This window comes from Aotus nancymaae, unplaced genomic scaffold (assembly GCF_030222135.1).
Source record: "Aotus nancymaae isolate 86718 unplaced genomic scaffold, 86718_ANA_hifiasm-v0.15.2.pri h1tg000072l, whole genome shotgun sequence".
NCBI lineage: Eukaryota > Metazoa > Chordata > Mammalia > Primates > Aotidae > Aotus > Aotus nancymaae.
Window position 1 is genome coordinate 9,700,858 of NW_026988487.1, and position 23,950 is coordinate 9,724,807.

General features: G+C 39.1%; 1 protein-coding gene across 3 annotated transcripts in view; it reads left to right on the top strand.

Annotated features, from left to right (window-relative positions):
* The first annotated feature begins 342 nt into the window (after positions 1-342).
* Positions 343-23,950, top strand: part of DGKE (diacylglycerol kinase epsilon) — a 59,584-nt gene continuing 35,976 nt past the window's right edge. For all 3 annotated transcript variants that reach the window (XM_064367581.1, XM_064367582.1, XM_012460471.3), the window contains exons 1-9: positions 343-361; positions 883-1,364; positions 8,518-8,677; positions 10,919-11,038; positions 13,213-13,356; positions 13,978-14,135; positions 14,463-14,514; positions 20,761-20,874; positions 22,842-22,913. In XM_064367581.1, coding sequence (XP_064223651.1) covers positions 901-1,364; positions 8,518-8,677; positions 10,919-11,038; positions 13,213-13,356; positions 13,978-14,135; positions 14,463-14,514; positions 20,761-20,874; positions 22,842-22,913 — 1,284 coding nt within the window. In that variant the 5' untranslated portion in view covers positions 343-361; positions 883-900. The remainder of the gene's footprint in view (positions 362-882; positions 1,365-8,517; positions 8,678-10,918; positions 11,039-13,212; positions 13,357-13,977; positions 14,136-14,462; positions 14,515-20,760; positions 20,875-22,841; positions 22,914-23,950) is intronic.

Genomic DNA, 23,950 nt, shown 5'->3' on the forward strand with positions numbered 1-23,950 from the left:
CTCCGCCCCCTGCCTCCAGCCCCGCCCCCTGCCTCCAGCCCCGCCCCCATCCGCAGTGCCCCGCCCCTTTCATCTGTCTCCAGCCTTCTCCACGGCCCCGCCCCCTCAAGGCTGTCTGTCTCCCCTCCCACCTCACACCTCCGCCCCGCCCGTCAAGCCGTGGCTCCGCCCAACCACTGGGCTCGCCGCCGCAGGCCCCGCCTCCAGCTCTTAGCCCCGCGCGCCGCAACGGCGTGCGTGCGGCTCAAGCCTCAAGCGTTCCCTCCGCTCGGCTTCATCGCCGCCCGCGGCCCTGCGTCGCGCTCCTCCTGCGCGAGGGCTGCTGAGGCCTGGCCGGGAGCCGCGCCTCCGCCCGCGCAAGGTAGGGGCTCGAGGACGGGCGCGGTGCAGGTCTGCGGAGACCTCCCGAGAGGGGCAGGGGCGCCGGGCCGCTCGTCGGGGCGGGCAGGGCCCGGGAAAAGACCGCGCCCAGGCGGGGAGTGCGAGGCCTGGGCCGACGGTTACGGGCGCCGACCGGCGTCGCGTGGCCTGAATGCCACGCTTTTCGGTGGAGAGCAGCTTGCCCCTCTGTGTTGCGCCTTTCCGTGGGTCTGACCGGTGGCGGCGGCAGCGGCAGCAGCAGTAATAGTAATAGTCTTGGGCTCCCGGACGCGCTCCCGACGTGGGGCGGGTTGGGGAGTGGGGACTGGAGCGTGACGGCTGGACGTCGCCTTCTCGGCGCGGCAGGTCCCGGGCGACCGGGGGACGAAGCGCTGGCGGGTCCTGGGGACAGCGGAGCCACCTGGACTGAGGGCGCCCCCGTTGGCCCCGGAAAGGCAGGAAGGGGGCGGGGAAGGGATGGCGAGCACGGGGTGCAGCCGCCTGTTTCTTTCCTTACGTTAGGCACCGTCCTTGGAGAAGATGGAAGCAGAGAGGCGGCCGGCGCCGGGCCCGCCCTCCGAGGGCCTGTTTGCTAACGGGCACCTGATCCTATGGACGCTGTGCTCGGTCCTGCTGCCGGTGTTCATCACCTTCTGGTGTAGCCTCCAGCGGTCGCGCCGGCAGCTGCACCGCAGGGACATCTTCCGCAAGAGCAAGCATGGGTGGCGCGACACGGATCTGTTCAGCCAGCCCACCTACTGCTGCGTGTGCGCGCAGCACATTCTGCAGGGCGCCTTCTGCGACTGCTGCGGGCTCCGTGTGGATGAGGACTGCCTCAAGAAGGCCGACAAGCGCTTCCAGTGCAAGGAGATTATGCTCAAGAATGACAGCAAGGTCCTGGACGCCATGCCCCACCACTGGATCCGGGGCAACGTGCCCCTGTGCAGTTACTGTATGGTTTGCAGGCAGCAGTGTGGCAGCCAACCCAAGCTCTGCGATTACAGGTAGGGCCTTCGTGGACACTCACTGTCCCAGAATGCGCCGTGGGAGTCAGAATTTCATAGAGTGGTGTAGAGGCCTGCTTTAATCTCTGCAGATGGCCTAAACTAATTTCAAGGAAACAAGCTAATAAATAAACGTCCCTGGGTTTTTGCAAGCGTGGCAGCTTTGCAGTGGTCATTTGCTGAGATGATGCGTCCAGCCTCCAGTCCTCAGCCAGCCTACCCTTTTGGGTAATAAAACTTGGCTCCTAACGTTAATGCACCTGCTTCGTGGCCACGGTATATTTTAGCTTTTGTTCCTATCGATTATCTTATTTTAAATAAGGAAAAAGGAAATACGGACAAATTAACTTTTCCCTTCAGCCACAAAACTGATGTGTCACAGGTTTTGTACTATGAATGTACAGTGAAAACAAGTGTCATTCCAAGGCAGCACTTTTTTATCTCCTGTAGTGAAATAGACTCAAAAAGGACATTGAAAGGAATATTCCTTTTGACGCTTGCTCTTTCAGGACGTGTAGAATCTTAGATAAGTGACCTTGATTAAGCCAACAATATTTTAATGTCTTTTATATACACACTGGACAACACATTTTTGTCCTTAAATATTGTCTGAAAATACGTGACGATGTCCTTTGCTGATTTTGGAGATTGGTAAAGGAGAATGCTGCTTTGCAAATGATCCAGTCAACTCAGTTCACAGTTGAGAAAATTAAAGCTCGTTAGGTCTACTCTGGTAAGATAGGACGGGCCTCCAGGATTTCCAGCTCCGGACTAACACCTAGCTTCCTTTGAGCCTTAAATGTGGACATCATAGTAATGAGTTTTCTGACAAGTAGAAGGGCCCATAAACATACTTACAAGCTGAAATAGGCAGCAAATAGGAAGCTGCTTTTTAATTTTTTTAGCAGAAACTCGTTAGCATGAGTGCTGTGTCAATACCTATTTTTAAGTATTATTTTAAATTATTTTAAACATTATCAAAGAGGCTTAAGAATAAATGTTCAAAATAATATATTCTAGACAACTACAAAGTTTTGTAACCATGCATTTTTATTTGGCATCTTTAAAAATTAAATGCTGTCCTTCTGGCATCAGTGAGAGCCAAGTTAACAGGGACTTCAAATAAATTTCATAATGCATTGAGTATTGTTCTATTTCCTTCCCTTCTCTGGTGTAGCCAGCCTCCAGCGGTCTCTGTGTCTGTGCAGAATTAGATTAAAAATGGTTTCCATAAATAACTGTATTTCAAATACTCCTGAACACATAATCATAGTGCCTCTGATCTTCCACCCAAATGATCTTTCTAAAAATGCAAATCTGATCAAGTCCCTGATCTGCTTAAAACTCTTTAAATTGCTCCCCATCATGTAAGCTGATTGTTTTACAGTATAAACCCCCTCAGTACTTATTAACAGGGTACATAAGGTCCTAGTACTCTGGCCTCTGCCCTTCTAGTCTTACCTAACACCACCTGCATGAAGCTTTATGCATCAACAACACCAAGCTTCTTGTGATTTCCTTTAAATGTCAGGCATTTTCTGACATTTCTGCCCTTTTGCTCAAAGCTTTTCTCTCTTAATATTCTGGCTAGGTTATAGGCATCCTTAAAGACTCACCCCTTGTCATTGTCCTTTCCCCCAAGAACTCTTTTGCCTGATCTACTCACTTTCCCTCATCCCTCAGTTTTTCCTTCTTGGTGATAACATAATATCCTATATCTCAATGGTTCTCAAAGTAAGGTCCCTAGACCAGCAGCATCAGCATCTCTTCAAAATCTGTTAAAAATGCGAACTCTAGGGTTGCCAGATTTAGCAAATAAAATATTGCAGTATTTGTTGTTTCTCTGAAATTCAAATTTAACTAGGCATTGTTTTTTTGTTTTTTTTTTTTTCCTGGCAACCCTAGCCACACCCCAAACCTACTAAATCAGAAACTTGGGCTAGACATCAGCAGTCTTGGTTTTAACAGGCCCTACAGGTCCTTCTAAAGATGGAAAACCCCTGCTATATTTATGTGTCTTTAAAAACATGCACCTTTGTCCTTAATTTTGTGTTCTGTCATTGAGCACACTGAATGTTTGTGATAATAGATCTTCTTTTCCTAAGTACCATTTACCCCATAATAGAAATTGTCTCTGCATAGTTTAGATGTTTATTATTCCCAAGAGAAGAGAGAGCACAGTGTCCTTAGTTGTACATATTCTACAATGTTCTGAACTGATTTATGTTGGCAAATAATTTTATACAGGATTACAGTCTCCCGTGACCTCTGTAGGAATGAGATATTTTGGAAGGAAAAACAAAATAAATAGCTACTTAAAACCTTTAAACACAGACCAGACAGTCCTTCTCTGGATTTTATCTGTCTTTGAGGAGGGCTTCCATGTCTGCATCACATTCTTAGGGAAGTGAGTGAACTCTGCAGAAAAGTTAGCATTTCAAAGGACACTTATGAGAGATAATAACTGAGTTTCAAGCCTGCAGAATAAGTGAGAAAGGCCCTTTAATTTTTACTCATTCAGTCATTATACTTACTGAGCATCTATTTTTCTACTAGACACTATGTTAGAGTCTACTTTGCCTGTAGATTTTTTCTTTTTGTGCGTTCCTGTTTCTACCTCCAACCACTACAATGTATTTCTGCACCTAGTATCTTATTTCCCTGTTCTTCCTTTTCTTTTTCTTACCTCTCTTCTGACTAAAATAGGAATTAGGTTATATTTTTACATCGTTATATTTATCAAATGAACCTTTGTTTCTTGTAGCGTTCTATCTCATTAAGAGAGAAAGAATTTAAAGTGCTTTTTAATTTATACGACCTTCCATTCATCACATCCACCCCACGCCCCACACACAAATACTGTGCTTAGTAAAACAAAGCTGCTAACTCTCAGAAGGCAGTTACATGGGCCTCAGTGTAATTAGTCTCACCTTTGATCATGAATTTTGTTTCTATATTCTATTGGTATGTGTTTATTCATTTCATTAATTATCTGAAACAGTGAAAGATACCAAATCATCTTTTAGAGCAAAGGTGGGCAAACTTATTATAAAGAGCCAAAAGAATTTTAGACTTTCCCAACCATTTGGTCTGTCATAATTACTTAACTCTGCCATAGTTGCAGTACAAAACCAGCCATGGACAATACATAAATGAGTGGGTTTACCTGTGTTCCAGTAAAACTTCATTCACAAAATCAGATGGCAGACATATTTGCAGTTTGCAGAACCCTGTTCTAGTGTGACTCTCATCAATGACCATCTCAACTTTGTGTATAATTAGCTGCCTCCAGCACACTAAAGAAGAGAGCTATTGTGAACAGGTGATTTTTTAGAGAAAATGAGCCTTGTTAAACCGTTTTTTTTTTTTAATAAAGCAATCATAGTCCTGCATAAGAACGGCATATAAATTCATGAAGCATTCCATATTTTCATATGAAGGAACTTTCTAGAGTAATGTTCTATACCTTGATAAGGGTTTTAGTTACATATGTTCATTTATCAAAACTCAGGAGGTACATATATTTGTACATTTCATTGTATGTAAATTTTACTCAAAAGGAAAAAATATAGATCACAAATTCTCGATAGTGATAAGCCTATTTGCTGATGTATTTAGGAAGTATTCTAATATCTTCAGTTTACTTGGAAACATTAAAAATAAGATGGGTTAATGGATGGATAGAAACGTGACAAAGCAATTACAGGAAGATATTAACAGAAGAATGTAGGTGGTAGGCATACCTGTAAAAAATATTTTTTGAGTAAAATATTTTAAAAAGCAAGAAAACTATTATTGCTTTTAGAATATATTTGCTGAAATATTGAAGGGTGGGATCTCATGCTGTCTGCGGTTTACTTTCAAATGATTCAGTAATATATGAGTTCATATTGAAAAAGAGTGGGAGATGATGTTAATTAAGAATCAGCATGAAGGGTGGGCTTAGAGTATTCGTTTTGCTATCCTTTTGACTTCTCTGAAAGTTTGAAATTTTTCAGAATAGAAAGATCATATGCAATTACCCAATGACATGATGCTAAAGCTGAAATATCAAGACATTTTAGTAATGTCTTATCTTCCCAGTGAGTTTGAAATCTAGGTTGTTAAATGCTGACAACATATGTGGCTGGGCATGATGGCTCACGCCTGTAAGCCCAGCACTGGGAGGCCGAGGCAGGCAGATCATGAGGCCAGGAGTTCGAGACCAGCCTGGCCAACCTGGTGAAACCCCGTCTCTACTAGAAATACAAAACTTAACCAGGCGTGGTGGCAGGCACCTGTAATCCCAGCTACTCAGGCGGCTGAGGCAGGAGAATGATTTGACCCCAGGAGGCGGAGATTACAGTGAGCCGAGATCATACCATTGCACTCCAGCCTGGGCAACAGAGTGAGACTCCATCTTGAAAAAAAAAAATATGTAAACAGACTAGGCTTCAGGTTTGAATATGGTATTTCTAAAGAAGAATGTGATAGTGAGTAATTAATAAGCATTTTATTTTATTTTTTGAGACAAGGTCTTGCTGTATACTACCCAGGCTGGAAGGCAGTGGCATGATTATGGCTCACTGCAGTGTCAGCCTCCCAGGTTCAAGCAATCCTTTCACCTCAGCCTTCCAAGTAGCTGGGACTACAGACATGCACCGCCATGCCTAGCAGTTTTTTTCTGTTTTGTAGAGATGGGAGTATCATCATGTTGCCCAGGCTGGTCTCAAAACTCCTGGGCTCAAGGGATCATCCTATCTTGGCCTCCCAAAGTGCTGGGATTACAGGCATAAGCCACCATACCTGGTGGCCCTAGTAAGCATTTTAGCTTTACCTTTATAGAACAAAGACTTATAATAGCTATTATCTTGGTTAAAATAATCTTTTCTGGGCCGAGTGTGGTGGCTCACACCTGTAATCCCAGCACTTTGGGAGGCAGAGACCTCAGATAACCTGAGGTCAGGAGTTCGAGACCAGCCTGACCAACATGGAAAAACCCCATCTCTACTAAAAATACAAAATTATCCAGGCATGGTGGCACATGCCTGTAATCCCAGCTACTCAGGAGGCTGAGGCAGGAGAATCACTTGAACCTGGGAGGCAGAGGTTGTGGTGAGCGGAGAGCATGCCATTGCACTCCTGCCTGGGCAACAAGAGCAAAACTCTGTCTCAAAAAAAAACATCTTTTCTGAAATTTATGAGAATTTAGTAAATGGTAAATGTTCTGTCACAAATTTGTTGGGGATAGAAAATACTAATTTGTGAATTTTGCTAGGACATGTACTTTTTGGGGGAGGGGGGAAGGTTAATTCTTCATAATATACCAGATTAATTCTGGGCAGATTAATGCAGGGGTTGGTTTGTTTGTTTTGTTTTGTTTGTCTGAGACAGTCTCACTCTGTTCGCTCAGGTATCTCAAGCACAAGCTAGTATCATTTAAAACAATTTTTAAAATTTATACAAGTAGTTCATGAATATATTCTGGGTTTTAGGCTGTCAAGGAATACATACAAAAAAATATGTAGACTGAAAAGTTAATATCCTTCCCATTCCTCAGTCCTATTTTTCTTCCTGGAGTAAACCATTATGAAATAATTCAGTGGGTATCCTTTCTGATTGCTTTTGATGGTAATATACTATTTTAAAGTTAATGGTAGACCAGTAAGTAGAGATATGATACCTCAGCCACACAACCAGTGTATTATACTTACTCAAGGTTAGTTTACAATCAACAAATGTGATTATACAAATTATTTTTGTTTTCTCTGTAACAGTTTATGCAGAGAACTCTTTCTTTTAGCAGTAAATAGTACTCAAGTAAACAGTACTAAGTACTTGACAAATCTGAACATCCAAATGGAAGAAACAGCTTAAAATAGAAGGCCAAGAGAGGACCTCGGGGTGAAAAAAATGTTTTATCCTCTTTTTTTTATTATTATTCATTTAATTATAACCACTCTTTTCTGGTGGCCTGCTTTATCTGTCCAGTCATATCTGTCTTATCTGAAAGTGGATTAAATACTTAGCAGATTAATAATAGAAACCCAGGACCTTTACCAGGTCTGTTCTCAGCTTGTATTAAGAATTGGGTCCAAACATAGAGGCAAATCCAAATGAAAATATTCTTACGTCTATTTCAAAAGCAAACGTGAATTATTTTCGTATTAACTGACAAAACACACTATTGTACTTATATTTACAAGTTAAGAGATTTTCAAGCTGGACCCTGAGGAACTCTTCAAGGGCCCGTGTCAGTGGGACATTTAAATAGCAAGGACTTTAGGCCTCATGAGCCTACGTTTCAGCCAGAGCACAAATATATATAAAGCTATTGTTTTAGATCAGCTTTTGTCTCTGTAGGTTATATCTATTGATATTTACCATGTCATAAATTAAAACTGATAAATTTTTTTAATATTTTAAAATAATAACATAAATTATTTTTATGAAAATTTAGTGAGGAGAGTTACATTGTTTTAAATTTTTGCATGTTTCTTTCACTTATAATCCAGCTAGATTATCATATTTGCTTCTGTTGTCATAGCAAATGTCATAAAGCTTCTGGAAAACTCCACTGTACATTTTTGAGAGGATGAGGGTGAAATAACTCTTTAGTAGTAGTATTAAAATTTTAACCTCACCGATCTTGGGGGCTTGAATGGATCTTGGGGGCCCCAAGCCACGCTTTAAGAAATGCTGTCAGGCTGGTCACAGTGGCTCACACCTGCAATTCCAGCACTTTGGGAGGCCAAGGTGGGTGGCTCATTTGAGGTCTGGAATTCAAGACCAGCCTGGCCAGCATAGTGAAACCCCATCTCTACTAAGAATACAAAAATTAGCCAGGCAGTAGTGGCGCATACCTGTAATCCCAGCTACTAGGGAGTTGAGGCAGGAGAATCAGTTGAGCCTGGGAGGTGGAGGTTGCAGTGAGCTGAGATCGCACCATTGCACTCCAGTCTGGGCGACAGTCAGACCCTGTCTCAAAAAAACAAAAAAGGAAATACTATTAGATTAAACTGCCAAATATGTTCAAACCTTATTGCTCCTAAAGCTTGACTAGTATACCCTGGGGCATAAAAAGAAAAAGAAAAAAAAGAAAAAAACCTTATCGTTCCATTTCACTGTGCACATAGAGTTATATATATTAATGCTTGTTTCTTCTTTCCCTCAGGTGCATTTGGTGCCAGAAGACAGTACATGATGAGTGCATGAAACATAGTTTAAAAAATGAAAAGTGTGATTTTGGAGAATTCAAAAACCTAATCATTCCACCAAGTTATTTAACCTCCATTAATCAGATGCGTAAAGACAAAAAAACAGATTATGAACTGGTAAGTAGAATTTATTTCTCTTATATGATTGATTTTTAAAAAGCTGCTTAAGTCATTGTTTGAGATGGTTAAGACTATGTAAGAAGAATCGGTGCCAGGAATAAAATAAACTTAAATAACAGATCAAGACCAAGGAGGGAAATAAAATGCCATTATGGTAAGCCGTAAAACCCTACCTAGTTCCTAGAGATGGGTCAAAAATTTGGGCTTTTGAGTTCTTTCATGTCTAAAAGGAAATTGGAAATGTTATATTAGTGGTTTCTATATCATTGCCTGCATCTGAATAATTTAGGGAGCTTTTTAAAAATACAGACTTCTGAGTAGTACTTTCATTGCCATATTTGATTTAGTAGGTCTAGGGTAGGTCCAGGAATTCATCTTTTTTTTTTTTTTTTTTAAAGTCCTCAGATGATTCTGATGAACAGCCAGGTTTGGGATTCATGATTATTGTCAGTGAAAAGAAAATAGATTGTCCTCACACCTTATTCTAAAAATACTTTTCTATTTGGAACTTTAGGGTTCCTAAAGTTTACTTTGCACATTAAATGTTCCCACAAATAATGATGAACATTAAACTTGTTGACAACTGTTTATAGTTGATGTAACTATTACTGTATCTCTCAGTCTTAAATTTATAGATTTATTTTCTAATTAGATATACCAAAATAATTGAACTGTTTTATTTTCAAATTGTACCTTTTCCAAATTAAGATTTTATGTCTTAAATGTCACCTTTGTCAGTATTCCTGCAAGGAAAGGGACATTTTTAAATTTTCAAACATTAATATTGTTTTGACACTTTTTTTTTTGACACAGAGTTTTGCTCTCGTCGCACATGCTGGAGTGCATTGGTGCTGTCTCGGGTCACTGCAACCTGCGCCTCCTGGGTGCAAGCAATTCTCCTGCCTTAGCCTCCAGAGTAGCTGGGGTTACAGGCATGCACCACCACGCCCTGCTAATGTTTGTATTTTTAGTAAAGACAGGGTTTCACCATGTTGGCCAGTCTGGTCTCGAACTTCTGACCTCAAGTGATCCATCCACCTTGGCCTCCGAAAGTGCTGGGATTACAGGTTACAGACATGACACTGCGCCTGGCCCAACCCTTTTTTTTTTTTTTGAGACAAGAGTCTCATTCTTTAGCCCAGGCTGGAGTGCAGTGGCATGATCTTGGCTTACTACAGCCTCTACCTCCCAGGTCCCAGTTCAAGCAATTCTCCTGCCTTAGCCTCCAGAGTAACTGATATACAGGCATGTGCCACCATGTCCACCTAATTTTTGTATTTTTAATAGAGATGGTTTTTCTCCATGTTGGCCAAGCAGGTCTTGAACTCATGACCTCATGATCCTCCCACCTCAGCCTCCCAAAGTGTTGGGATTACAGTCATGAGCCACCACGCCCAGCCGACACTTTTTTAAAATGTACAAGTCTCTTATTTATCTGAGTTTAATCCGAGATCACAAGAGAGGAGAATCACTAAGTAAAACCACAGAATAACTTCATTAATGGCTACATCTACAAGGAGAAGGGAAGAAGAAATGGTTACATTGTGAAAAACATTAATTTCATTTGATTTTAAGCTATTAGAAATCCAGATTTTTTTAATCTGAGTACCCCATTTTAAAAAAAGAAATTAAAAGGCCGGCACAGTGGCACATGCCTGTAATCCCAGCTACTTGGGGGCTGAGGCAGGAGAATCGCTTGAACCCAGGAGGCAGAGATTGCAGTGACCCGAGATCATGCCATCACACTCCAGCCTGGGCAACAAGAGCAAAACTCCATCTCAAAAGAAGAAAAGCTTGCAAAATATGCTAGAATACATCCAGTAAAGGAAAATTAAGGTAAAAGATCAGAGAAAATCAGTGTCTATTCTATGAATGGCTGAAAGTTATGGAAGGACGTATTTTCAACTCAGCTTAAGTCCAGACTTTCTAATAATTTGATGTAGCAGTGTAATGGGCTGCATTATTAGTAAGTTCCTTATGTGAGTTTCTGAGCATATGCTGGATGACTTATCTAGAATAATGTAGAAGAGAATTAAACGTTGAATGAGAGGTTAAATTAGTTAATTGCTGAGGTTCCCTTCCATTCGTACAATTCTTTGATTTTTACATTGAATTGAAAGAACTGGTATAGTTGTTTTCATTTCAGCAAATTATAGCACCATTGTAATCAAGGCATGGAAAATGTGCTTGTCATCTCTGAGATACTAAACCCTTTTCCCTAATGGCAATTTTTTTTAGCTAGCCTCTAAGCTTGGAAAGCAGTGGACCCCATTAATAATCCTGGCCAACTCTCGTAGTGGAACAAACATGGGAGAAGGACTGTTGGGAGAATTTAGGATCTTGTTGAATCCAGTCCAGGTAACTAAAGAAAAAAACTTCCTTTTTTTATTAATGTTTTCATTTTCCCTAAAATGCAATGGTTATTAATGCTTTAAGTCACTAATCACCTGATCATAAGAAAGAATAATAATTACAAAAAGATCATCTATTTAAATATCTGGAGAACCAGGAACTCCTGTGGTGGGAATATAAAATGGTATAACCTCTTTAGGAGACATCTTGGCAGTTTCTTAAAAAGTTAAATGTAAATTTATTACATCTCCTAGCAATTCCTCTACTAGGAATCTACCCAAGGGAAGTGAAACATATTTCTCACAAAGACTTGCATGAAAATGTTCATAGCAGCATTATTCATGATAGCCAGAAAGCATAAACAGCCCAGCTGTCCATCAGCTGGTGAGTTGATAAACAAAATGTGATGTATTGATACAATGGAATACCATTAAATGACAAAAAGGAACAAGCTATTGATACATACATATTACAATAAATGAACCTCAAAAACATAGTAAGTGAAAGAAGACAGATACAAGGGACTTTATATTGTATGATTCCGACTATGTGACCTGTCTAGAAAAGGCAAATCTGTAGAGGTAGAGAATTGATTATTGGTTGCCTGAGGCTAGGGCTGGAAATGGGGAGTGACAGCAAATGGACATTGAGGGATCTTATTGAAGCAACAGAAATGTTCTAAACTGGATGATGGTGGTGGTTGGGCAACTCAGTGAACTTAATAAAAATTATCGACTTGTTCACTTCAAATGGGTGAATCTTATATGTAAATTACACCTCAGTTTTAAAAATAAAAGGGATCATTAAGATTGAATGTACAACTAGCAACTTTGAAAAATTAACCCCAAAACAAAAAAAATACAAAAAAACCCACTAATTTAAAAAAAGAAAAATTAAACAACCCATTGTGTAACAATTACAAATGCGGTAACTTTGTCCTTCCAATTTGTGTTTTTTACTCTTTCAATATTATACAGTTTAAGAAAATTATAAAAAAAAAAAAAGGAAAAAATCATTTGCAATTTCCCCATACAAATACATTGGTTTTCTTTTTTCTCGTTCTTTCCATTAATTATCTATGCATTTACTTTGCATATTAACAGTACTATAACAATAATCTATATACAAATTTGCATTCTGATTTTTTTAACTTTAATGGTATAAATATTATTCCTTGTTTCTTCATAGTCCTCATTATTACGTATTTAACAACTAGAATAATTGAATGGATTATTTATCCAGTCTCCTATTGTTGAAGGGTAACACTGTCTCTATGATTGTATGATAAGTAATGCCACAGTGAATATTTTTATACATATTTTTGGGCATTTTTGTCTTCTGAAATATTTTTTCTAGGATCATTGACAGAATTATGGATTATCAAAGTTACTTACATTTTTACATCATTTTCTATGTATTGCAAAATTGCTTTCCAGAAATTTGTACTAACTTGCACTGGTGATTTTTTTTTTTTAAGCCAGTATAAGATATGAAACACTAGTTAAAGGTGAACTTAGCACATTGTGGTTTATGTGAACAGGAAGGAAGTAATGTGGTATAATAGATAAACTATAAATTTAATTTTTTTTAATTTTTATTTTTTGAGACAGAGTCTTGCTCTGTCAAGCTGGAGTGCAGTGGCATGATCTTGGCTCACTGCAACTTCTGCCTCCCAGGTTCAAGTGATTCTTCTATCTCAACCTCCTGAGTAGCTGGGATTACAGGGGCACACTACCACACCCGGCTTATTTTTGTATTTTTAGTAAAGACAGGATTTCACCATGTTGGCCAGGCTAGTCTCGAACTCCTGACCTCAAGTGATCCACCCACCTTTGCCTCCCAAAGTGCTAGGATTATAGGCGTGAGCTACCACACCCAGCCTGAATTTGTATTTCAGCACTTAATTATCTGGAGAATCACAGGCAACTGATTTAACCTTCCTACAGCTCAGTTTCTGGCCCAGCAGACTGAGGCTAACTCTTGCTTTATAGAGTCAGTGTGGGGATGAGCTACAATGAATAGAAAGAGTCTAGCACAGTGACTGGCATATTGTTAAAGATAAATACATAGTAGCCAATAGTGTTATTTAACTATATCTCTACTCATCTAGAGAGAAATCATCTTGAGAGATGAAGGAAAATGTCAGATAAAAATAACTTTTCTTTTTCTTTTGTTTCTAGATTTTTGATGTAACTAAAACTCCTCCTATCAAAGCCCTACAACTCTGTACTCTTCTTCCATATTATTCAGCTCGAGTACTTGTTTGTGGAGGGGATGGGACTGTGGGCTGGGTCCTGGATGCAGTTGATGACATGAAGATTAAGGTATTAGTCTTTAAAAACTACTACAGAGGGACTTCTGAGATAAATATACTATACATATACACGTACACATATATATGTTTTTTATTTTATTTTATTTTGAGATACGGTCTCGCACTGTCACCCAAGCTGGAATGCAGTGGCACAAACACAGCTAACTGTAACCTCCATCTCTCAGGTTCAAGCAATCCTTCCACCTCAGCCTATAAAATTGCTGGGACTATAGGTGTGTGCTACCACACCTGAATAATTTTTGTATTTTTTGTAGGGACAGGGTTTCACCATGTTGCCTGGGTAGCTCTCAAACTCTTGGGCTCAAGCAGTCCTCCCACCTTGGCATCCCAAAGTGCTGGGATTACAGGCATGAACCACCATGCCCCCAACCTAATATAGAATATTTTTGCTTTATATTTTTTATTATGCAGATGAATATTAGACATTGCCAGTTTTAAATAGTTAAGAATGAGATGTTTTGATTAAGCATTTAGCACAAGCTTTAGCAAAACAACCTACAGTTGTTATATTTGTATCTTTACTGCTTTGATCTTATTAAATTTTACAAAATATTATTACCCAGTAAATAGTCTGCAGAGAAAAATCTAAAACATATATTCTGTATTCTAGGGACAAGAAAAGTACATTCCACAAGTTGCAGTCTTGCCTCTGGGAACAGGCAACGATCTATCCAATACATTGGGTTGGGGTGCAGGTTATGCTGGAGAAATTCCAGTTGCACAGGTCTTACGAAATGTAATGGAAGCAGATGGAATTAAACTAGATCGGTAAGTTACATTTCTCCAAAAAGTAGATTTCTTGATATTTAGTATAATTGTTTGATTTTAAATGAAGACTTGTCCAGACGAAAAGTGGCATGTAATTTAAATGTGAAAGACTCTATTAGTTGTACTTAACACATAGATGCTGGTGTTTTGTTTTATTATGTAAGAGTCAAAGTAATAAGTTATACTGAGTATCCTTAAATTTGCATGCTCATATACATGTGGTTACTTTTTTAGATGGTATTTTCATAGAAAACTCTCATTTATCCAAATATCCAGAGTACAAGGTTTATTGTAAAAAGTACTGTGTTTTTTTTTTCTGTTTTTTAGATGGAAAGTTCAAGTAACAAATAAAGGATACTACAACTTAAGAAAACCCAAGGTATGTTGTTAGTGCTTCAGTTGGAAGTAGTTTCAGCTTCACTGCACAAGATTCGGCACTCTGTGGTGAGATTCAGAGACCTGGTGCTTATCTCAAGGGAGCTGGCTGTAGAGCAGAACAGAAACTTCTAAGCTTACCTCACAAGCTGGACTGTAAATGTGTTATGGGAGAGAACAGGGTGGTTAGTTCTGCCCTAGCTGATCAGGCTGAGAAGATTCAGAGAAAGTGATACGGGAGTTGGTCCTTAAGAAAGCAAAGGACTTACCAGGCAGAGGGAATAGAGGTGAGAGTGCAAAGCATGGTTAGCAAGTAGCAAATTATACAGAGCTAGCAGATCTATATTTTTAAAAGATACTCTGGAGATAATGTGAAAATAGCATGGAAGCCTGCACTAGGGAGAATCAGGATGAGGACAATGCAAAGACATTTTAGAGGTAGAATTCATCAGTACTTGGCAACTGATTAGTATAAAGGGAAGAGAGAACATACATATTACTACTAGATTTCTAGTTTTTATAACTGGATATATGGAAATGACTAAGAAAAATACCAAGTTTCAGGTTTGCCTGGGAAAAAAATAAGATAGATATTGGGCATATCAATCTAAAAGTCTTTGAAGTATTGAACAAGAAGTTGGAAGTTTAGGCTTATGGCTCAGGAATAAAGACAGAGCTAGAGATGCAAATTGAGGAGTCCAGACTAGGTTAGAAAGTAAAATAAACCAGGGTGGGGGCAAGGGGAGTAACCCAAGTTGTGAGATACAAGTCCCTAGTTATCAGCCTTTGAACTGCAGCTTTATTTCTGGTAATTGTTTAAATGCTGAGAATGCATGAGAGAATGTGGGGAGTGAGAGGAGAAAAGAGGGCCAAGAACTACATCCTTTTTTTTTTGGAGATAGGGTCTGGCTCTGTCACTCAGGGTAGAGTGCGGTGTTGTGATCACAGCTCAGTGCAGCCTCGATCTCTGGGTCCAAGCAGTTCTCCCACCTCAGCCTCCCAAGTAGCCGGGACCACCAGCATGTGCCACCATGTCCAGATAGTTTTGTTTTTGTTTTGTCTCCCTGTATTGCCTGGGCTGAACTTGAACTCCTAGGCTCAAGCAATCCTCCCACCTCAGCCTTCCGAAATGTTGGGATTACAAGCATGAGCCACTGTGCCCAGACAGGAACTACATTTCGAAAATAGGTATATTTAGATGACACAGATTGAGAGGCCATGAAAGGAAACTAAAGAATGTAGTAAGTAAATAAGAAGAAAACAGAAAGAGAACTGCAATAGGTGGGTGATAAACAACAAAATAATGCAGACTTTAAAGAAGAGCATTTGGGGAACACTGACACATGTTTCTCTGCTTCTCTGTGTCCTTTCCACTAAAAATCCCTCTAAAATGGTGATACAGATCTTGTATGGATCTTTGAGAAGGCACAAAACCTTAAGGATGAAGAGATCATAGCAGTCTTTAAGAAGCCAAAACTAGGAAGGTTAGCATATTGAAAAAAGCTGAAAAGTACCTACACTGCAGAAAACTAAGAAAGAAACCAGTTTATTGAGCAGAACCAAGCAAAGGCTTAGGAATTCAGGTCACCACATCACTAAGAGAGCAGTAGTATAAAGTGTGTCTCAAAATAGAAAGAGTGAGCCGAAGAAGCTATTTGTCCCTTAGATCACTTCCCCTTTCCCCAGTTTCATGTACTCATTTACTACCCTCCTCAACTCAGGTAGTAGATTGGAGGTTTACTCTGGAAAGTGTAAACTATAGAGACTCTAGCCAGCTAAAGTCATCCCAAAAATAGATTTAATGCAAAGTGAGATTACTGGCCCTTTTCATCCACTCAACTTCAAGAATAGTGACAGAGAGGATTTCTCTCGGGGGAAGCTAACTTGCCCAGGATATTTGGGTGTCCCTTAGCAGAAGGACCAGATTTTTGCACTGTAGTTCTATAATGAAGCTTATCCCCTAGCAAGACCTGCTTTTGGATGCAAAGTTCACAGTTGGCCTTTTATACCTTATTCTTAAAACATGAACATATACAGTTGAGGATTGGAGGCACAAACAAGCATTTAAGGAAAGCCTCTACTGTGAGAGAGCCCCAAAGAAACCAAAAGAAAGAATTGTAGGAAACACAGTCCAACAATTCAGGGAGCAGGACTAATGTTCTCAGAGAAAAATGAAAATATTAATAGAATAGTGTTCTATAAAAGGAACATTCAGAAACACACACCCCAAAAAGCCTCTTATAAACTAAAATTCAGTATCTGATTGGAAAGTACAGTTGAAGACACCACTCAGAAAATACAACAGAAAGCAAAGGAACTGGACATGGAGGCACACGCCTGTAGTCCCAGTAACTTGGGAGGCTGAGGCAGAGAGATTGCTTGAACCCAAGAGTTCAAGGCTGCAGTGAGCTATCATCACGCCACTGCACTCCAGCCTGGGTGAGAAAGTGCAGATGAAACTCCATCTCTAAAAAGAAGAAGAATACAGCAAGCAATATTTAGAATTTAAAAATCAAGAAATGGCCAGGCATGGTGGGTCATGCCTGTAATCACAGAACTTTGGGAGGCTGAGGTGGGTGGATCATCTGAGGTCAGGAGTTTGAGACAAATTAGCCTGGCATGGTGGTGGGTGCATGTAATCCCAGCTACTCAAGAGGCTGAGGCAGGAAAATTGCTTGAACCTGGGAGGTAGAGGTTGCAGTGAGCCTCGCACTACTGTGCTCCAGCCTGGGTGACAGACTTTGTCTCAAAAAAAAAAAAATTGAACATAAAAAAATAGATTAGAGAAAGTATTAAGAGAGCATTGTTCCTGTGCTCAAAAGTATTTGTCAGTTATCATAGTGCCTGAAATGCCAACATTAAATTAAAGATGTCTCTTTTTGATAGTAGCCAATTTTACAGGTGTGAAGTGATAGCTCATTGTGGTTTTCATTTGCAATTCTCTGATGATTAGAAATGTTCAGCATTTTTTTATATACAGATTGAATATCCCTTATCCAAAAAAATGGTTGGGACCAGAAGTATTTCAGATTTCTGATTTTTTTATTTTGGAGTATTTGCAGAATGTGTACCCATTGAGCATTTCTAATCTGAAAAGCTGAAATCCAGAATGCTCCCATGAGCATTTCCTTTGAGTGTCATGTCAGTGCTCAAAAGGTTTCAGATTTGGGAACATTTCAGATTTCAGATTTTCATTTTAGGAATGCTGAAGCTGTATCTTTTGGCCATTTTTATGTATTTTGAGAAATGGCTCTTAAGGTCCTTTGCCCATTTTTTAATAGGGTTATTGGTTGTTACTGAGTAGCTTGAGTTCCTTCTACCTTTTGGATATTAGTTCCTTATGGAGTGTATGATTTACAGATATTTTCTTCTAAGCTGTGGGTTGCCTGATCTTCACTTCACTCTATTGTTTTCCTTTGCTGTGTAGAATCTTTTTAGTGTGATGCAATCCATTTTGTCTATTTTTACTTTTATTGCCTGTGTTTTGGGGGTCATATCAAAAAAATAACTGCCCAGGCCAATGTCATGAAGCTTTTTCCTTATATTTTAGTACTTTTGTAGTTTCAAGTTGTACATTTAAGTCTTTAATCCATTTTCAGTTGATTCTTTATAAGGGGTGAGATAAGGGTTGATTTTCACTGTTCTACATGTGGATATCCAGCTTTCCCAGTACCATTTATTGATGAGACTGTCCTTTCCCTATTGTGTGTTCTCGGCACCTTTGTCAAAAATCAGTTGGCTGTAGATACGTGTATTTATTTTGGGGTTTCCTATCCTATTTCATTGGTCAGTAATAACAAGTGTTGGCAAGGATGTGGAGAAGAGAGAATCCTTGTACACTGTTGGTATTGTAAATTAGTACAACCATTTTGGGAAACAATATGGAGGTTTCTCAAAAACCTAAAACTAGTATTACCATACATTCCAGCAATCCTTTTTATAGATACATACCCAAAGGAATTGAAATCATTATATCAAACAGATGTCCGTGTTCCCATGTTCATTGCAGCATTATGTACAATAGCCAAGATGCAGAAATAACCTAAGTGGCCATCAGTGAATGAATGATTTTTTAAATGTGCCATATATACACAATGGAAAACTAGTCAGACTTTAAGAAAAAAGAAAATCTGTCATTCTCTGCAATGTAGCTGAACCTGGAGGACATTATGTTAAATAAATAAGCCAGGCACAGAGAGACAAATACTGTATGATGTCCCTTATATGTGGAATCTAAAAAATTAAACTCAAGAGTAGAATTGTGGTTACCAGAAGCCGTAGAGGGTAGGAGAGTAGATGGATAAAGGGGAAACATTGGCTAATAGGTACAAAGTTTTAGTTAGATAGGAAGAATAAGTTCTGCTATTGTACAGCTTGGTGACTATAGTTAATAATAATGTATATTTTCAAATTTCTAAAACAGAGGATTTTTTTTTTTTTAGACAGGGTCTCACTCCGTTGACCAAGCTAGAGTTCAGTGGCATGATCACGGCTCACTGCAGCCTATACCTCTTGGGATCAAGTGATCCCCCAATCTTAGCCTCACTAGTAACTGGGACTAAAGGCACATGCCACACCCAGCTAATTTTCTTTTTATTAATTTCAGTAGAGACAGGATTTTCCTATGTTGCCCAGGCTGATCTCATACTCCTCGGCTCAAGCAGTCATCCCACCTCAGCCTCCCAAAGTGCTGGGATTACAAGCATGAACCACCGTGCTCAGCCCAAAAGAGAGGATTTTAAATGTTCTCACCACAGATAAATGATAATATTTGAGGTGATAGATATGCAAAAAAATAAATGATATATTTCTCATTCATACCAGGATGTATTACTACTCCGTAATAAAGCGGAGCTGAGTATTTAAAAATATTTGTGTATCAGAGATCATACGTCTGAAGAAAGATGGACAAAGTTTCACACCACTTAAATGATTCAAATAAGAAGACATATTCTCAGCCATTTGCTATCATTAAATAAGATATGTCATTAAAAATAAATATACTACAATCAGGTAGGGTCTCCTTAACTCTATAGAAGAACATCTAAACAATCAAATACAAGAGGGAACTTCATTTCTCTATATATTCAAACAAGTATTTTGTGCCCATCTGGTACCAGGCACTGTCCTAGGTACTGGAGTTTCAGTGATGAAGGCCTTGCCTTCATGAAGCTTATGTTGCCCTACTCTTAGTTTCTGAATAAAGGACCCCTAGGAAACTGGGGGAAAAAAATCAGTTAAAAAATAAAGACAAATTAATGTACATTGACATATTTTACTTAAAATGAGATGTTTATGGGGTTTCTTTGTAAACAACTAGGATTGAAAATTATATTTTGGCAGTGAAGAGCAGACATTTAGTGAATTACAGTTCCATAAGAGATGAATGGGAAAAGGATGAAAAGAACAGGTGACCAAATTTAGACTTAACATCAAAAGGATGAAGAGCAAAAGTCAGAATTTTTAGATGGCAGAAAGAAAGCATGAGAATTCATACCTGATCTCACTTTTTTCAGTAAGGCAAGAATAAAGATCATCTGAACATAACAAAGGCAAGTGGGGGCTGGTTATCAGGGACTTGAGGAGAGTTATAAGTTTTGAAATAAACCACTAGGAAACAGAGGAAATGAGTCATCTATAGGATTACTGTGCCCTATTAGTGATTGTGGCCAGCCATCCTTGGAAGTAACTTTGTAACAGGATTATAATTATAAGATTCTTACCTCCAGTGTCCAGCAACCTGGAAGTAGAACAGAGAAAACAGTTTGATATAGAGAAGATTAACAAGTAAGGCTAAGATGAGAAGAGGTAAAAGAGTGTTGGAGCAAAGGATGGTATTGAGTACAGTCATTGAAATGATTGACCTTGAAATCCAGGCCACGTTGGGAAGTAAGATAAATTAAGGGGAGACCAGTAGCCTGGGTTAGGACTAATAGAAGCTGAGAGCTTGGAGGTTGTGATAAATGTGAAAAGCAAACGTAATGGGAACACAGGCGTGAAAATCCTGGAAGCATCAAGTAGAGCCATTGTAGATGGTAAGGTGTGAGATGTAGTATATAAACAGAAGTGGAAAATGAAATTTACATCCGTAGTTGTCAACCTTGAACGGAAGTTTTATTTCTGGTAACTTCACCAGACAGTATAAAATAGCCATACAAGACTAAGATTGACATTTAATTATGACTCAGGCTTAGGTTCCACCTAAGCTTGAGTCTTACCCTTTCTTGCTTATTCTTACCCTTTCTCACAGGAATTCACAATGAACAACTATTTTTCTGTTGGACCTGATGCTCTCATGGCTCTCAATTTTCATGCTCATCGTGAGAAGGCACCATCTCTGTTTTCTAGCAGAATTCTTAATAAGGTGTGTTGGATAAAATAACATTTCCTGCTTATCATCGAAGGTACAGTAAAAATCAATAGTTCAATTATATTTAGCACTCTTAGATTCAGATTGAACTAACTTATAGAAATATTTACCTGCTCTGTTTTGTGTAGGACTGTCAAATCAGATCTTTTTTATTAATTAGATCTTTAAATGTATTTTATCAGGCCGGGCACAGTGGCTCACGCCTGTAATTCTAGCACTTTGGGAGGCGGAGGCAGGTGGATCACTTGAGGTCAGGAGTTCGAGACCAGCCTGGCCAACATGGTGAACCCCCGTCTCTACTAAAAATACAAAATTAGCCAGGTGTGGTGGCAGGTGCCTGTAATCCCAGCCACTTGGGAGGCTGAGGCAGGAGAATCCCTTGAAACCGAGAGGCAAATGTTGCAGTGAGCTGAGATCACACCACTGCATTCCAGCCTGGGCAACAGAATGAAACTCCATCTCAAAAAACAAAAAAACTTTATCAATGTATTTTATAACTCTAACAAATTTTTTAAATTCAAATTTGGGATATTTTATAGCATATTTTGCTTAGATAGGAACTAAATGGAATATGCGATAGCTTATCTTAAATGGCAGTTAAAATTGGAAAGAAATTTTAGGCAGAATAAATTTTTGATAAAGTCATTAATGGAAAAGATTTCATTGGTTTGAAAAACCTCCAAAAGGCAGGTGAGGTAAAGAAAGGAGCAGTTTGTTCGCCACAGCTTTGAACTAAGGTCATCTCTGGTTTCCAGTACAGTTGATTCCTTTGATGGAGTTTTGCTTAGGAATTTTTTTAATGACATTTGATGATTGACCAACAGGATATCAAAAATAAATGCAAAGCAGTTGTATTCCTGGTTCTGTTTTACAAGTATTTCAAATTTTAAAATAATTCTCTTTTATTAATATAGTTACTAATGTAATAAGTATTGCTATTTAGTCAATTGATAATTAACTTATCTCAGTGCTTATATCAACCTTTCTGTATTCAAAAGTGATTAGAAAATGTTTGCTGGATTAATCTGCATTTCTGCTGTTCTTAAGTAATCTGAAGTACTAAGAAAAAATGGAATTTTCTTTTTTTTGTTGTTGTTTTTTTTTTGAGACGGAGTTTCGCTCATTACCCAGGCTGGAGTGCAATGGCGTGATCTCGGCTCACCGCAGCCTCCGCCTCCTGGGTTCAGGCAAGTCTCCTGCCTCAGCCTCCTGAGTAGCTGGGATTACAGGCACGCACCACCATGCCCAGCTAATTTTTTTTTGTATTAGTAGAGACGGGGTTTCACCATGTTGACCAGGATGGTCTCGATCTCTTGACCTCATGATCCACCCGCCTCGGCCTCCCAAAGTGCTGGGATTACAGGCTTGAGCCACCACGCCCGGCCCAAAAATGGAATTTTCTAATTCAAATATGTTTCTTTATAAAATACAACATTTTCGATAAATTGGGAGAAAACACCATTTAGAAAAAAATCACTTCTATCCCACATTTCCCCTGAGAAAGAGGCTAATTAAACCCAAATGGAATGGCCTCTATTGTTATCTTCCAAAAAGAAGAATGAGTAACATCTCATCTACTGTACCAGAGTTCACCTAGAACTTTTAAACTATTAATAACATAAGAGAATAAAATGTAAAATAACAAATGATGCCAAAAGTATCTGTAATATGTTAAAGGCATTTTTACATTGTTTTTTAATTATATATTTCCATTGCCGCTCCTTATGGGTTCCAATTTTACCCTTTAAAATTACTAGAATGGAGGTGTTGGATAGGGCCAGAGGTTGCACATCAAAAGTATCCCTTTTGGTTGCCCTTCTTTTCATCAGCATCTAGTCCACTGTAAGGAAAATGTGCTTCATTCAACATTCTTGTCAGGGAGCTTTGATACAGTGTTTTTTTTCTTAATGTTTAAAGGGTTAGATTGTTTTAATATCATATTTTCTGTCTGTCTTTCATAGGCGGTTTACTTATTCTATGGAACCAAAGATTGTTTAGTGCAAGAATGTAAAGATTTGAATAAAAAAGTTGAGGTAAGCTATTAACACTTTTTTTAAAGTTTTAGGTGGTCTCTGAATTATGAAGATTTTTAAAACAGAAATGCTAAACTTTCTGTTAATACATTTTGTCAGCATATATAGAGTATTTATTTGTGTGCCAGGCACTTTGCTACATGCTTTATACACATTGTCCCTCTAAATTCTCACCACAATTCTATTAAGGCATGTATTGTATTCACATCATACAGAAAAGAAAACTATTTTAAATGAATTTGCCCAAATTCTCTCATTTAATGCCTAAATGCACATGCAATCATGACATGAACTCAGATTTATGTAAATCCAGAGTCTGTTTAACTATTAGGGTGAATGGCCTCCATTGATATAGGATAAATAATTTACAGTTATCTAATACAGAGCCTGACTCAACATAAAGTCGCAGAGGAAGTTTAAATGAAAAGTTTAATTCAGATTACTTTTGTGGGGTATCTCTCTTACATACCAAAATAAAAATGTATAAGTAGTAAAAATAGAATATTAATGATTGCTTATTGTGACAGCATCTCTAACATGATATGGCAGTCTTATATGTATCCTTGCTTGATTCCAAAAATAATCTGTAATGGTTAATAGCAACAACAAAAGCATTAATTCAGAGAAACCTAGAAATAATAAAATAAATAAAAAGAGATCATAAACAGCTTGGGAAAAGAGACAAAGAGCAGGGAATAAGGAGCCTGATTAGATATTAGCCAAGGGAAAATGTTGCTGTTAGGCATAATGTTTTGCTCAAAGCCTCTGCGCAGCCATGGCGTAAAAGAACAAGATTTTCTGTTAAAAAGAGGATTATAGCCGGGCACAGTGACTCACACCTGTAATCCTAGCACTTTGGGAAGCTGAGGCGGGGCAGACGGCCTGAGCTCAGGAGTTCAAGACCTAGGCAACATGGTAAAACCCCGACTCTACCAAAATATAAAAAATTAGCCTAGTGTAGTGGTGCCTGTAATCCCAGCTACTTGGGAGGCTGAGGCAAGAGAATTGCTTGAACCTGGGAGGCGGAGGTTACAGTG